Below are 13,355 nucleotides of genomic sequence, written 5' to 3' on the forward strand. Positions count from 1 at the left end.
ATCAAATCCCACATTTCCCAGCAATGAAGTTTAATCAAAGGAGGCTCTTTTCAAAAAAAAAAGTTTAAGCATTTTAAAAAATATATGTTTATTAATTTTTTGATTACTACATTTCTTAAGAGATGTCAATATCTTCTATAAACTTAACTCTCAAAAGTACCTTTTACATCATTACATCAACTTAACGAAACGCTTTTCCTCCTGATTACTCTAAATACATATCGTTTGTCTGGTTAATAAATATACAATGTCGTCTAACTATATGTTCATGATGCTTGTATGTAAAACGTTGCCAGCCTTGATTCGTCTATAAAAGCCATGTGATGCTCAGTGATGTTCAGTGATGTAATCCTACATTATAGCTAAGCCGATATTTTCCATATTCACGTTAGTGGGGTATACCATAAATAGTTGCCTTACATCTACATGTGCCTCTGCGGGTAATTGAAATGCATAAAACTATTGCCAAAATTGCATGCCCCTCGATGATGAATCGACCTCGCAGGTCAAGTAGCTCATGACCAGTACTTGGCCTGACCCTGCGCCGGCAAGGGGTGGTTGTAAGCGGCCGCTGCCGCGTTCCCGTGAGCCGCTACGGCGGCGTAGTCGTTGAGCTGATGCTGGGCTACGTGGGCATTGTAGTTGGCAGCAGCCACTGCCGACTGGTTGAGATGGTAGGCGGCCTGCGACCAATTCGAGGGGGACTCCAGCTTCGAGTAGTTGTCGCTTAGGTGCAGTGAGGGCGAGATCTTTGAGACGCTATCGGCGGTTAGTTTGGAAAAATCGTCTATGGTCAGCTTCGAGTAGTCTGCAAAGCCAGAAATAGGTATAAGGTGGTGAATTAAAACATAGACGATGGACCATGGACTATGGAAGCTCGACCATGGAATCCTTAAGAGGAGGGCTTCTACCATTTGAAATACCACCTACCTTGATGATAGTAGTTCTGACTACCAAAGTGTCCAGGCTGAGCAAAGCTACCGGGAAATCCGTGTTGCGCCGCACTTTGTACTAAATCGTAGCCTCCCATCTGGGTGTGATGATGCGCCGCCGCAGCAGCCACTGCTGCACTGTGATGGGAACTCGGAGCGTGGGCGGTATGGTGAACTCCCTCATTCATGCCGGCTCCATTAGCGGTAGTTCCTGGCGCAGGACTATAGCCTGCCATCGAGCCAACGCCAAGAGGACCGAATCCGAGGGGCGCTGTTGCACCACTCGGGCCAACACCTACGCCCACACTAGTACTGCCACTGTTCATAGGAGAAAGTCCGGAGCTCGAGCCGCCGGAATGCTTGCGTAGCCGGGCTCTGCGATTGGAGAACCATACCTGGATGCGAGCCTCGGTCAGTGCGGTGGTCTGTGCTAGCTCCTCACGGGTGTAGACATCTGGGTATTGGGTACGAGCAAAGGCCCGTTCGAGGGCCTCTAGTTGCTCGGCGGTGAAGGTGGTTCGGGAGCGACGCTGCTTACGTTTTAACGGAATCCCAGGCTCCGACTCCGTGTCACTTATGTCCGAGTCGCGGCCTTAAACGATAGAAAGGGCATTTCGGGTTTTATTAAAAGGCAGCTAAAATTATTAACGCCTCGTAGGAAGCGATAAAATTTTCTATGCCTTTCAGTTTTCTAGAAACTGAATCATATTCGGTGGTGTGATCTCGGTATTCAATGAATATGGCCACCGACGTAGATCGTCGGGCATCGTGTGACCCCCAGATCGGTGGGTCCCCTGCTCCATGTGAATGGGAGTTGACGTTCACTGCGCGCCATTGCATATTAATTGAGACGTCAGGGAGCGAAACAAATCTGTCAAAGCCACCGACGATCCCACAGAAGTCAGCTCTGCGGCCGGATGGGCTCTTCAGATCCAGTTGGGTGCGGGCGGGGTGTTGCCGCAGGCAGCTCGTAAAAGTCACAGCATTGACAAGTGACACAATATATCACATTACACAAGAAGATGATCGGCAAGTTGTCAGCGGCCATGGAGGAGTGCGCCAATTAACTTCGGCATCTGTTTACGAAAGGCAAATGGGGAAAGCCGCCGCCATTGGCAATCGGGCTTGAAGCGCGGCGTGTGGCAGGGCGGTCACAAAGGCAACTTAAATTATTTGGAGAGCTCATTACACAACAAACTGGGTTATAGAGTTAAGCCTAGCAGCTCAGGATCAAAGCAGCGAAGCGGCATCTTTTGCGGGAATTATTCAACAAGATCTCATGCTCGTTTTTGAAACTGTGGTCCAGAGTATCCTTATTCAGCTACGACCGTTCTGTTTGTATTTCTTGCGGCGAAGCGGAAATTCTTTGATGCCGATTAAATGTATTGTTCATTGCCCCGAAGGATTCATGGACGATTGAGGCAGTTATTAATCGAGGCATTTGGCTGTTAGTTGGCGGTCAGTGCAGGGGAACTAATATTTCCGGCCTGCCAAGTGAAATAATTAATTGATCCTTCGAACGAGGTTACTTCCTGTCACCTTCTTCGCTCTGATTCATGGGACAACTTCCCATAACATTGGTTTTATTCTCCGATGTAGACCTTTCGATCAATCCAATTTGAATTTCAGTCATCATCAATATTCCGTAAAGCATTGGCCATCGGACTGAAAAATATGCTTTCGGCACGCTTAACAGCTTCGGTGGCCATCAGGCCACACCCAAAATCCCCTTTGGCAAAAAACCTGCAAGAAACCTCGGAGAGAGGTACGCCCACTGTTTAGCGTTAGGTTCGGCCTGTGGCCCAATAAAGAAATCGAAAAGTTCACATGCGTATTAAATGAAAACGAATGGATATGAATGATAAAATACAGAAGTCGGACTATTAATCTTTCAACACACGAAACAATAAAACTTAATTATACGAAATAAGGGGTCGGGTTCCTGGAGCTGCAGAAGCCGTGGATGTGGATTGATACCAGGGCAAGAAGACAAAGCGAAGAGGCCAAGAGAAACGGCACCAAGAAAGGTGGAAGGTAGAAAAATCAATTAGTTTTTAAATGTTAAACATTTTATTAATTTGTTGCTACTTGCCCATCAATAGCGCCCGTATGCGAAAGAAACCCGACAACACTGGCGGTCCGGGAGAAACAATCCAGCAGCGCCGAAGACAAAAGCCTTTTTATTTTGGCACCAACACCGACATCGGCAGGGCACCACTTTGGCTACTGTGGAGCTCTTTGAATTTGGGCTTTCTTTTCGGGGACTGGTCGCCGTGGAAAACCGTTTGGGGCCCTGAGCTTTGATAAATTGCTGCTGCTTCGTAATCTGGGCAGGCATTCATCATTTTTGACGACGTTTAGGTTGTGTTTTCGAACAGCAGGTAGTATACGTACTCGCGCTTCAGGAACCAGCCCTTGTGAGGCAAAGTGCAAAAGGCAAGCGGTCATTTTCCCCTCTTTTTTTTGGAGCCCAATCACCTTTGACGGACAATTGCAGCCCGTCTCTATCACAGTGGTGGCAAAGATCAATCTCATCTGTACTTTCCTCTCGTTGGGATAGATAATGGAAGGCAAAACGAAACCCCAGCCCAGTCATCAATCAACAACCCTGACACTGACCCCTGTTCTAAATTAGTGCATCTAATGCAGCGCACGGCTTACTGTACATATGACTACGAGACGTGGAATTAAAAAGTCCCTCGGGGGTGGAGGGGATTCCCGATGCTCGGCTGTCAGATGTCAGTTGGAGACACGCGCGTCTGACGCCGAGCCACAGATTCGGAATTTATAAGGCCTCGGACTATGTGACATTGGCTTGGGCTTGGCGGAAGGGGTATCCAACCTCAGCCCAGCTCTGCCCAGTCCAGCTCACTTCAGCTCATTTCGGCTGGGCTCGATTCCGGTGAATGTTATTTCTTAAGTCTTACGATTCGTGTCTTAAGATTCATGTCAGCAAAAGGATTACAGGAGCTTTAAAAGTGATGCCGCTTATATACGCTGAGTTTAACAACCGCTGAGTCGCACACGAAGGTGGAAAGTGGCGACAGTTCTTAAATTTTACTTTGAAGATATAGATTCGCTACTTTGTGTGTAAATGTACAACTAAATATGTCAATCAAATGTTTGAAGGGTATAAAGTACGAACTTCGACAAATCAAAGACTAATGACTAGAGTTGTTTTAAATTATTTGATATTTACATTGAAAATGGGTTTTTGAACTCAAAACAAAGTTTCCCATTTTTGAACACTCTCCTTGCAACTTTAATATAAAAATAGACATATAATTCTCTGATCATAAAATGAAACGTCTGATAGTATTATGCATAAATTAATAAAAGGGACCAATGTAAAATCCACTAAATACTAGTTTTAAATTAAAGCGATTCCCACTGAGGGCCATTTAAAATAATTTACAAACGTCGAGGGGGCTGCCTGATATGACGACGACGGCAGGGGAAGAGAGTCCAAAATTAGTTATAATCATAATCCGGCGGCAAAAGAAACGTAATCATCGAAATCTAAGGAGCTGAACATCGGTCGGAATGAAATGAAACTAATTTAAATAACAATGCATACAAACACTTGATCAAAACAAATCCCAGATGAACAGCGGCGGCGGCAAGAACGAAGCCGAACGAGCAAAGAAGACGGAGAGCTCCAGAGAGAGCGGGACGAGAAGTCAGTTAAAGTGTGATAATACGTTAATAAAATATTTTGTAACTCATCAACACGAACGATGAAATCGTGGGCGCAGCGCACCAGCGCACCAGTGCGTCGAGGCGGCGGAAAACATACGAAAGTCGGACCGAGACGATCCGGGCCACAATGAGATCAAACAGAACGCTCCAGGACACCCTGGTGGGCATTAAAGAAGCCGCTCAAGATCGGTGCATTTGAAGTCAAAGCGATGCTTTTGTTACGTTGACACTTTTTTCGGGCATGAACGATTTTAATGGGTTTTCGAGGCGAACAAATGAGCCAACCACCGGATCATCGGGCATATGTGTGAGATAGGGTCAGCTCCGCAGTCGGTGCTGCGGGTTAGAGGCCGCACATGCAAGGATAGGGTATTTTTGCGCAATCACCGCCGAGTTGTCGAGTTGCCTCCCTAGCCTTGCAGTCATTTGTCATGTGAGACTGCAGGAATGCTCCTCTTCGGCTTCGGAGTCCTCTGACATCCCGTTGCGAATCATTAGAGGAGGTGTGAACTCCCTTAACAGGATCGTTCGAGCGGCGTCCGTTTGTTTTGGTCCTTCGGCCATTGCCATTTTGTGTTTTCTTTTTTGCAAATGATTGAACCTGTTTTTGTTTGGACTCGCCCAGGATCAGTCCTGAGATAGATGCCGCATTGTCTGGTCCTGGATCCTTGGGTTGAGGGAGACTATTTTGTAAATACCGCTGCCCATTCCCACGGCGGTCTCTCTTGATGCCTTTGTACTGGCCACTAATTGCCACAAGTGTTCTGCTCGGCTTTTCTTCTTTCGCCGTTGACTTCTTGTCGGTGTTTTGCCATTTCATTTCATTGTCTTGCCTCACTTTCTTTGAGTGGGCTGGGTAGCTCTGGGATCCCACGAAACAAAACAAATCGCACGCGTATTTATCAGTCCGGGTTTCGGAATCCGAATCAGACAGCTCGGATACTGTCAGGCCGTTAAGCGGAGGCGTTGCAAGCGTTTAGCGGTTTGTTTTTTGTGCGTTGCGATGGGGCGTACGGATCAATATTTATCAGGTTCGACATTACTGAGAAGCGGAGAGTTAGGGATTCCAAGTACTGGCGTTTGGATCTCCTTCTTTCGAAATGTCGCTTATGGCTGCATTTCAAGTATAGTTAAGAATCCATTTTCTGCATAAAAATTACTGGCAATAATATTTAGCTGAGTATTTTCACTGACATGCCTCGACTGGTATCAATGCTCTTAATAAAGATTGTAGTCGACTCGTTTTGTCAACTCTTCTCTCATATCTATACACATTTTTTGATTGAAATTATAACAGCATATTGTCATCCAACTTATGCAGCATCAGTAGCCCCCACACAATTTCTCTTTCTTTGCTGGGTAAATTCAGCTATTATTGGGTATTTCATATTTTCCACCGATTTTTCGGTATTTGAGAGATCAAAGCAAGCCGCCGGTAATCACAGTCAGCGACACTAGGGCTTTGTGACCGGGGGAGCTTCGGATGGGTCTGGGAAAGGTCCAGAACATGAACGTGGAGCGAGAGTCAGTTGAATAAATTGTTCAAAATCCAAATCAAACGAAATTATACGCGAAACAAAAGATGAAGAAACATATTTAATAATGCATAATTTTATTTTCGGCGTCGGCAGGTGAGGGCCAGAAATCATTCAGTCGCCGGCAAAGAAGGCGTTGATTACAGGCAACGGCACCGACTTTGTTATCCCATGTCCCAGATCCCATATCCCACAGATTCCAACATAGCTGGTGCCTGGCCAGTTATACTTGGGATGTCTTTGCGCAGCCTTTCCGATTGGTGTTGTGATTGTGAGCCGACTGCTACTTCTGCCTGGACAGCTATAATGATGGGGGATGGCCCCGCGGATCGGGTGGGGACCGGGGTCAATGATGATGGGAGGGCGTGTGCTTATTATACGCTTCGACAGCATAATGATCACTCTTGGGCCAAGGCTGTGTAGATTATGCTTAGTAAGTGTTTTATGTTTGTATGATATCGGCCACATCTAAATAGATTTGGCACACAGGTGCTTCCCGGTATCCTTTCGACGACAGGTTCAAAGGGTGTCGAGGAATATAAAAAACATAAAAGAGCAATGCACAATGTTTTGCATTCAAGAAACTTTCCGTTTAGAATTTCACCTGTGATTGGCAATCATATTAAAAAAACAACGGGGAATATGCTTCGCCTTCAAGGCTACTAGAAGTGAACATTTTCACAATATTCATTGACCGAATGTAATCCATAGACACGTCATTGTCGGCTTGGACGGTTTGAAACATCATGCCAAGGTGACATCTCAGGAAATACCCTCCAGGCTATTGTGAGGCGGAATATTTGTTGTGACAGTATGAGGGCGAAAAACACAGAGGATGTCGGCAAAATGCACAAATGAGAAAAGGTAAACAGATCAAAGCAGTTCGGCTTTCGGGCCTAATTGAATGAGCCAGTTTAGTGCAGAATACGTCTAATGATGCTGCGAGAGGTCATAAAAAACAATTTTCTACCCAATTTCTAAAACGCATACGTAAGCAATACCAAGCTCTCGGGCTGGACGACCACCGCTTTGACCCCGCCGGTCGTTTATCGAATGACTATGCATATTTAGCCTGATTATTGGCTCCGATCATGGAGCAGAGGCGGGGTGCACTGCCAGATCTCACGCAAGGCAGTGGAAGGCAGGGTTATTAGCTGGGTCTGGATTGTGGCAAACGAATCTTGGACTTGTGTACTTTTCATTCTCAGGTGTCATCATCTACACCTATTTCGGTTGTGTATGGTCAACAAGCGATAGAGATCGTTATCGAATGGCCAGCAATATCCATTGTAGTCTTTTCTTTCCCATTCCGAGCGGCTTTTATTTAAGTTTAAGTCGCTAGTTCTAAGACGATCAAAGCCATGGTGCCGACACCAGTTTGTTGATTTGAGCTACAAATGATTTGATGATGATTTTCAGAAATTATCAAATAAATGATCGGTGATTTTCACAGCAAGACTCTCCGCGCGTTCCCAAATTGGTTTTCCTATCTCTTAACGTAGCAGTTTAGTTTTCTTACCTCCAAGAATTCCATGTATAGTGTAGTCCTTTCGACCATCTTCGCTGCCGCGATCGTTTCCTCGTAATAAGCGACTGATAGATGACGTTGACGGTGGATCCGCAAAGCCCTCCTGTGTTTGTCGAACAAAATAGAAAGTTATTTAATTAAAAATCTGGGTTTGATTCGCTTTATCTCTGATACTATTTTACACCCAGCTCCCTTTAATGAAAGATGGAGGCAGATACATATTTTTGGTGGCTACTGTTTCCCTTAAAAGAATTTTCATGTCGGATGGTCGATGTCTTTGGGGACTAAGCACTGGGAAGGTCTGACACTAATGCTACAGTCGTCGGGCAGCCTTGTGTTTGGACAATTTTCATGTAGCTGTCTTTGGGCCTTCTTCCCTCTCTCCCGAGCTTCGTCGGATAATCCAATTAGGGAAATGTCAAGCCGAGAGTTAGGCCAGGCATGAGAATTTATTTCTATCTGTACGTTTGCTCAGCGATTGCCTCGCGAGTGTCAGGAGTCGAGGCAAGTGCTGAGATTGTACGGAATCAAGGCTGGACATTCCGGCGGGAATCGAAAACAAATTCCGAAAATTGCAAGTGTGAAGTTAATCTCCCACTAGAACAGTAAAGCTTTCTGCTTCTTTCGGCTTTAACTCGCTTGAAGTAAAAGGCTTTAGCTTTCCAGAATAAAATTCGATCGCTTGCACATCATGTAATGGCGCTTACTGGGCAGCAACACATTCCCCAAACCAGTTTTTTTTAAGGAAAACACATTTGAATCGAACATCAATTGCTAAAGTCGGTAGGAAACCGAAAACTGTCAGTTTTCATTAGAGCGACATGTCGACTTCAACATAAACTCCAGGTTCAAGCTAACTGCTGCACGCGTAGTGTCATGTCTGGGTGTAAGATCCCAGCTCTGGCTGCCGCTGGCTGGGAAGTGACCCAGCGTCGGAGTACTCGTCTGTCCGGTGGCCGGGTGTCAGTCGTTGCTCAAATTGAGTGGCATGTGCCGCAAACATTTACATGATTAATAATATTATTTTTCCACTAACGAAATTATCGCGGGACCCCTGCCCGCCCTCCGAGCTGTGGTTAATTCCTCGCCTAACAAAGGTGGCATAACTGGCACCTCATAGACAAGACAGGGACCAGACAAGACAAGACGCCGTGCACGGAAACTAAAACTGACATTTTGTCCAGTATGAAGCGTACTGGCAGACTGGGAGACTGCCCCGGACCGTCTGGCTAACTGGTGTCGGTCTTCTGGCTACTGGCTCCTATTTCTATTGAATGTGTCACGGAGACAACAAGAGAAATATGTTTTGATTTTCAACTGGACTTTGTTGCGTTATTTACGACTTCAGCTTGATCTGGAAACCTGGCTGAGCCCAACCGCACCAGTTGTTCGCTTGGAATGTGACGGCTTATCTTGTGGCAACTGACAACTGGATCCCAGTTCCAATTCAAATCCCGATCTCGATCTCGGTCGAGCCCCCGACTGTGAGATACATTTCTTGCCTCGCCTGGGTTTTGGCTTAACAATTTCAATTGAAATTTAATTAATTAGTTGACAGTTGGATTGACACTTGACTGCGCTCTATACTTGACCAAAGCGTGCTGCGCCTGTGTCTATGTATTGCCGCTTTCTTGGCAAAGTATATTTTGGGTCTCAGCTAGCCTTCGTTTGAGTGGCAGGTGCATTCTGTGTTTTTTAATAATTGAATTTCTGGGAAACAAACAGTTTGGCAGCGGGTCATTTGAATAAACTTGCAGTCTGACGTGTTCAAGGAGTAGCGTAACCCTAAGGATCAATAGCAAAACACGATCGGGACGTGAGCCAAAGAGCGGTCATTTCTGAGCCAAGACCAATGTGCAATAACAACCGCTGAAATCAATCACGATCGTCGGTGGATAAGCCACTGAGCCACTGAGCAAGTTGTATTTGTGAGATAGGGAGGGGCAATCGGCCTGGTATGAAATCGAAGCAGAAGAGATGCCCAAAGCGTATTCAAATCAAGCGCGAAGCTCACCTGGAGGCACTTTTTACGCCTACTGCCTCGCCAAGCCAGAGCAAAAAAAACAAAATGAACGACACAGAAAGAAAAAGGTGTAAGTTGGTCCGGTTAAGCTTAGCACTAATATATATTTGATAGAGTATTTAACATATGTTATATTAAATGAAATATTTGCATTGTGTTCGGATCTTGTGCTTTGAGGGATACAGTTTTGCCATATATTTTTGAAACATTGAAACAAACATCGATCTGCATTTTCCTCTGTGCACTCAGAGGGCGCATCTCACGGATATGGAATAAGGTAATTCTGATCCATTGGTCGATAGTGTAGATGGTCGCCTGAATCCTATCGCCACATTAAGTGTGGCTAATTGCGGCTTTATATAAAGAGCGGGACGAGAGCCACCAAAAGAGGCTGGCGCAGGAATACACGACTACTCGCATGAATCTTTCGCCCTCCGCTCCACTCTCGTGCAATCTCGCCAAAAGGCAAGACAGCCGTCAAAGACCATCCATCCAGGCGTGGATCAGAGGAACTGCCTCGGTCAGTAGGGAGTATGCCGAAACAAAAGTTTAACTAATCCAGACAGCTGGTCTCAGTGAATAGCCATATTGGCGTAGGTTCAGTTATAAGCAACAACATAATTTCCCCTTTGGACTTTGTATTTGCCCCCAGATGGAGGTGTGGGCATGTGTGCTCATCTTTAAAGTTTTACGCTAATGTAAGGTTAAATAATACTCTAGTATTGACAAGGGTGACAAGGTTTGTGAGGAAAGAAAGATGTGGTACGACTTGCTTTTGCTGGGTTTAACAATCGTACATTAAAACGTGACATGAATTAATATAAGCTGGTGGGTTGAGATATAATATGAGGATTTGCCGAGCAAAATGCCGATTTCTTTCAGTGTAAACTCCTCAAAATGTCAAACAGGAAGTTGGAAGCGATGTCCCGAATGCAAAAGCAAATGAGTCCTCTGTTTGCACCTTGTCGTCTCAAGGATAAAACACAATCGATGCCGACAAGAAGAACGGCAACCTCAGTGTCAGAGAGGACTCTTTATGGTTTAATCGATTTCTTAACGGTTTGGGTGGCAAGCGAAAATTTGTCGTCGCCGTTGTACAACAAAATTGTCAATGAACAGCCAAGTTCAAACCGGGTCCTTGGGCAATTTAGGCCATCTGTGCAACTGACCAGCCGGCATATGCAAAGGGCCAGTAGGTGTCGGCGGCAACGTGCCATAACAATGTCAGCGGGAGGCCCGAGTTTGCCACGTGACTTTTAAGAAAACGGAAGTAAACTGATTCGCATTTGGTCCGTATTTGGGTCCTGTTTGTCGGCACATAATGACATGCGGTTATGGCTACCGGTGGGTCTAGGAAAGTCGTTTCATTCTTTGTTTCGGCACATTTTATTGCTTCCTGCAGTACCGCAGGTGTCGTTCTGTACTTACCTTGATCAACTTCTCGCGTATCTCCCAACTAAATATTCCCGGATTCTCCTTTCGCAGCTCATCGATCCGCGTTTCGATCTCAGGCGAGGTTACCTTCGGCTTAGATCCACCTATCACGCCGGGTCTAATGGAGCCCGTCTCTTGGTACCGGTTCAAAATCTTCGATACGCAGCCGTGTGAGACGCGTAGTTGGCGAGAGATCACACAAGGTCGAACTCCACTTGCCGCCATTTCCACGATCTTTAGGCGAATGTGATTGGGCAGAGGGCGCCCATTGATAAAGACACCCCCGAGCTGATTTACGCGACCTTGTCCTGGTGGTGAGCGGGATCAAATGAAAGAAACGAGTTGAGAACAGCTCAATATGGGAAAAGCATCTCTTAAGTTATTAAGATATCTTTAAATTAACAAGATATGATTGGATAGGCTCACCTTGAAAGGGATACCCCTGCAAAAGGGGCCGCAACGAGTTGGCGCTAGACATATCCATTGTCCGAAGCCACTAAGCTTATGAATAACTTAAAATCTAAAATGTCGCCGCTCCTCGTAACAAACTGGCTTTGGTTTTAGTGTTTCAGAGTCGATATAATTGCACACTTTAAACTATAATGGCCTACAGGCTCTCGGTATTCGCGGCAGATCACTACGAAGGTGCCCCAAAGGCTGAACTTCATCACTGGAAAGCCTGCAACGAGCAGCTTCTGATTCCGACGGAACTTTGCAACTCTCCACCCGATGGTGAGGCAGCGGGATTTTTCTTGGAATTACACGCGCTTCGGCGATCAAACAGCACGAGACTTGCAAGGCAACTAAAGAGAAGCGCGAGCATAAATTAACGAGGGCCGGCCGGACCGGGGCAATGACGACGACTACTCCGCAGACGGACGAACAATGAGATCGCTCCATAAACTGGTTTCCGCGCCACCACCGCCGAGATGGAGATGCTGGCAGAAGGGAGACTGAGAGCAGCTTTCGCGCCCGCCCTTTTGGTGGTTGATGCCTGCCCGAGCGCCTCGGCCAGATACAATATGGCAACGATCAAAACTTCGCTGCTAAACGGAGAGAGAGTTGCCGGCGAGCGGGCCGCGCTTTAATCGAGGTAATGCCACGCCTCGAAAGACCTCTGATTGGCTGAGTTCGTTCAGGGCGGTTCAATGCTCAGCTCACACATCGTTTGATATTGTAACACATCCGAAATCCATCCGCATATCAACCCTCTCCCGCCGAGAAGCGCTTGATCACTCCGAGAATGCAGCTGTCCAGAAACATTTTGTATGAATTGTATGACTTTTATTTTGTCGCTGGCAGCCAATTAAACCGTGAAGGCTGCCGGCGGCACAGGACACAAGCCAGGGACCAAGACCAAGCCCAATCCCAAGCCCAGCACCATTACCCAGGCCAGGACGCATTATCAATCGTTCCGGTTTTGGCATTTTTAGCACCCACAGTTGCGTGTCGTGTGTTTCCCCTGTATGTTTATCCCATTCAGGCGCTTCCCTTGCTGTATTCTCCTTCCTTCGCCAGCATTTGGCTAGTTAGGCTAGTTCTTTGTCATCCAAGTTTATGGGGTCCGGGTTTCCCTTAGCTTCTTGGCTTATCCCTTCAAGGCTAGTTCAAGCTTGAAAACGTGTCACTGCTAGCGGTAGTTTTCCTATTCCTTGTTGGTAGGCACATGGAGCTGCATTTGATTAATCGAAGGTGTTGTAATAATCAAGCGTCAAGCTCGTTATCTGAAAATACCGCATCCTTTATTGAAGTATTACATTGAGAGCTAGCAAGAGCATAGCACGAAGTCATGTTAAAGCTAGTCCTTAATCCAGGCTATTCTATACCCAACTGGGACAGCCAATTGCCAATATACAAACATAAAAATCTATCAACAGCCATTAACGGCAAAGGCAGTCACACCTGGTACAGTCAGGACGGTCTGCAGTTTTGAAAAATTGAAAGACCGACGAACAAAAGCGAAAACAGCGAAAGGACATCATCATAATATAAAGAATTAAGCGTGAAGTTTACGCATATTAAGGATACGCTCATGCCGCCTGCATCTGGCTTCCAGGGTGAGAAAGGGACAGGGGATGGACGGACATGAAAAATGGCTGCTTCTCGTCCTTTGTGTGCGTATGAGATTAAATGTATGGCAGCAGGCCACATGCAAATCTCAGATCTATAATAACATTACAGCATACTTCAGCCCGGATCTGAAT

At 46.1% G+C, this 13,355-nt stretch overlaps 1 protein-coding gene across 1 annotated transcript; it reads right to left on the bottom strand.

Annotated features, from left to right (window-relative positions):
* Positions 1-123: 123 nt before the first annotated feature.
* LOC108107200 (protein gooseberry-neuro) lies at positions 124-12,017 on the bottom strand. Its single transcript, XM_017214617.2, has 5 exons — positions 11,578-12,017; positions 11,146-11,459; positions 7,686-7,797; positions 931-1,524; positions 124-808 (listed from the first exon to the last, which is right to left on the bottom strand). Exons 1-5 carry the CDS (start codon positions 11,633-11,635, stop codon positions 516-518), a joined length of 1,371 nt encoding a protein of 456 aa, XP_017070106.2. The 5' UTR covers positions 11,636-12,017; the 3' UTR covers positions 124-515.
* Between the last annotated feature and the right edge of the window lie 1,338 nt (positions 12,018-13,355).

The sequence above is a fragment of the Drosophila eugracilis genome, unplaced genomic scaffold (genome assembly GCF_018153835.1).
Source record: "Drosophila eugracilis isolate 14026-0451.02 unplaced genomic scaffold, ASM1815383v1 contig_1765, whole genome shotgun sequence".
NCBI classification, from domain to species: Eukaryota; Metazoa; Arthropoda; class Insecta; order Diptera; family Drosophilidae; genus Drosophila; species Drosophila eugracilis.

Coding starts and splice junctions, on each gene's coding strand:
- LOC108107200 (XM_017214617.2), bottom strand. CDS start 11,635: ATGGATATGTCTAGCGCCAACTCGTTGCGGCCCCTTTTGCAGGGGTAT. Junction 11,460..11,577: donor GCAGGGGTATCCCTTTCAAG/GTGAGCCTATCC, acceptor GCTCACCACCAG/GACAAGGTCGCGTAAATCAG. Junction 7,798..11,145: donor TACGCGAGAAGTTGATCAAG/GTAAGTACAGAA, acceptor CGACAAACACAG/GAGGGCTTTGCGGATCCACC.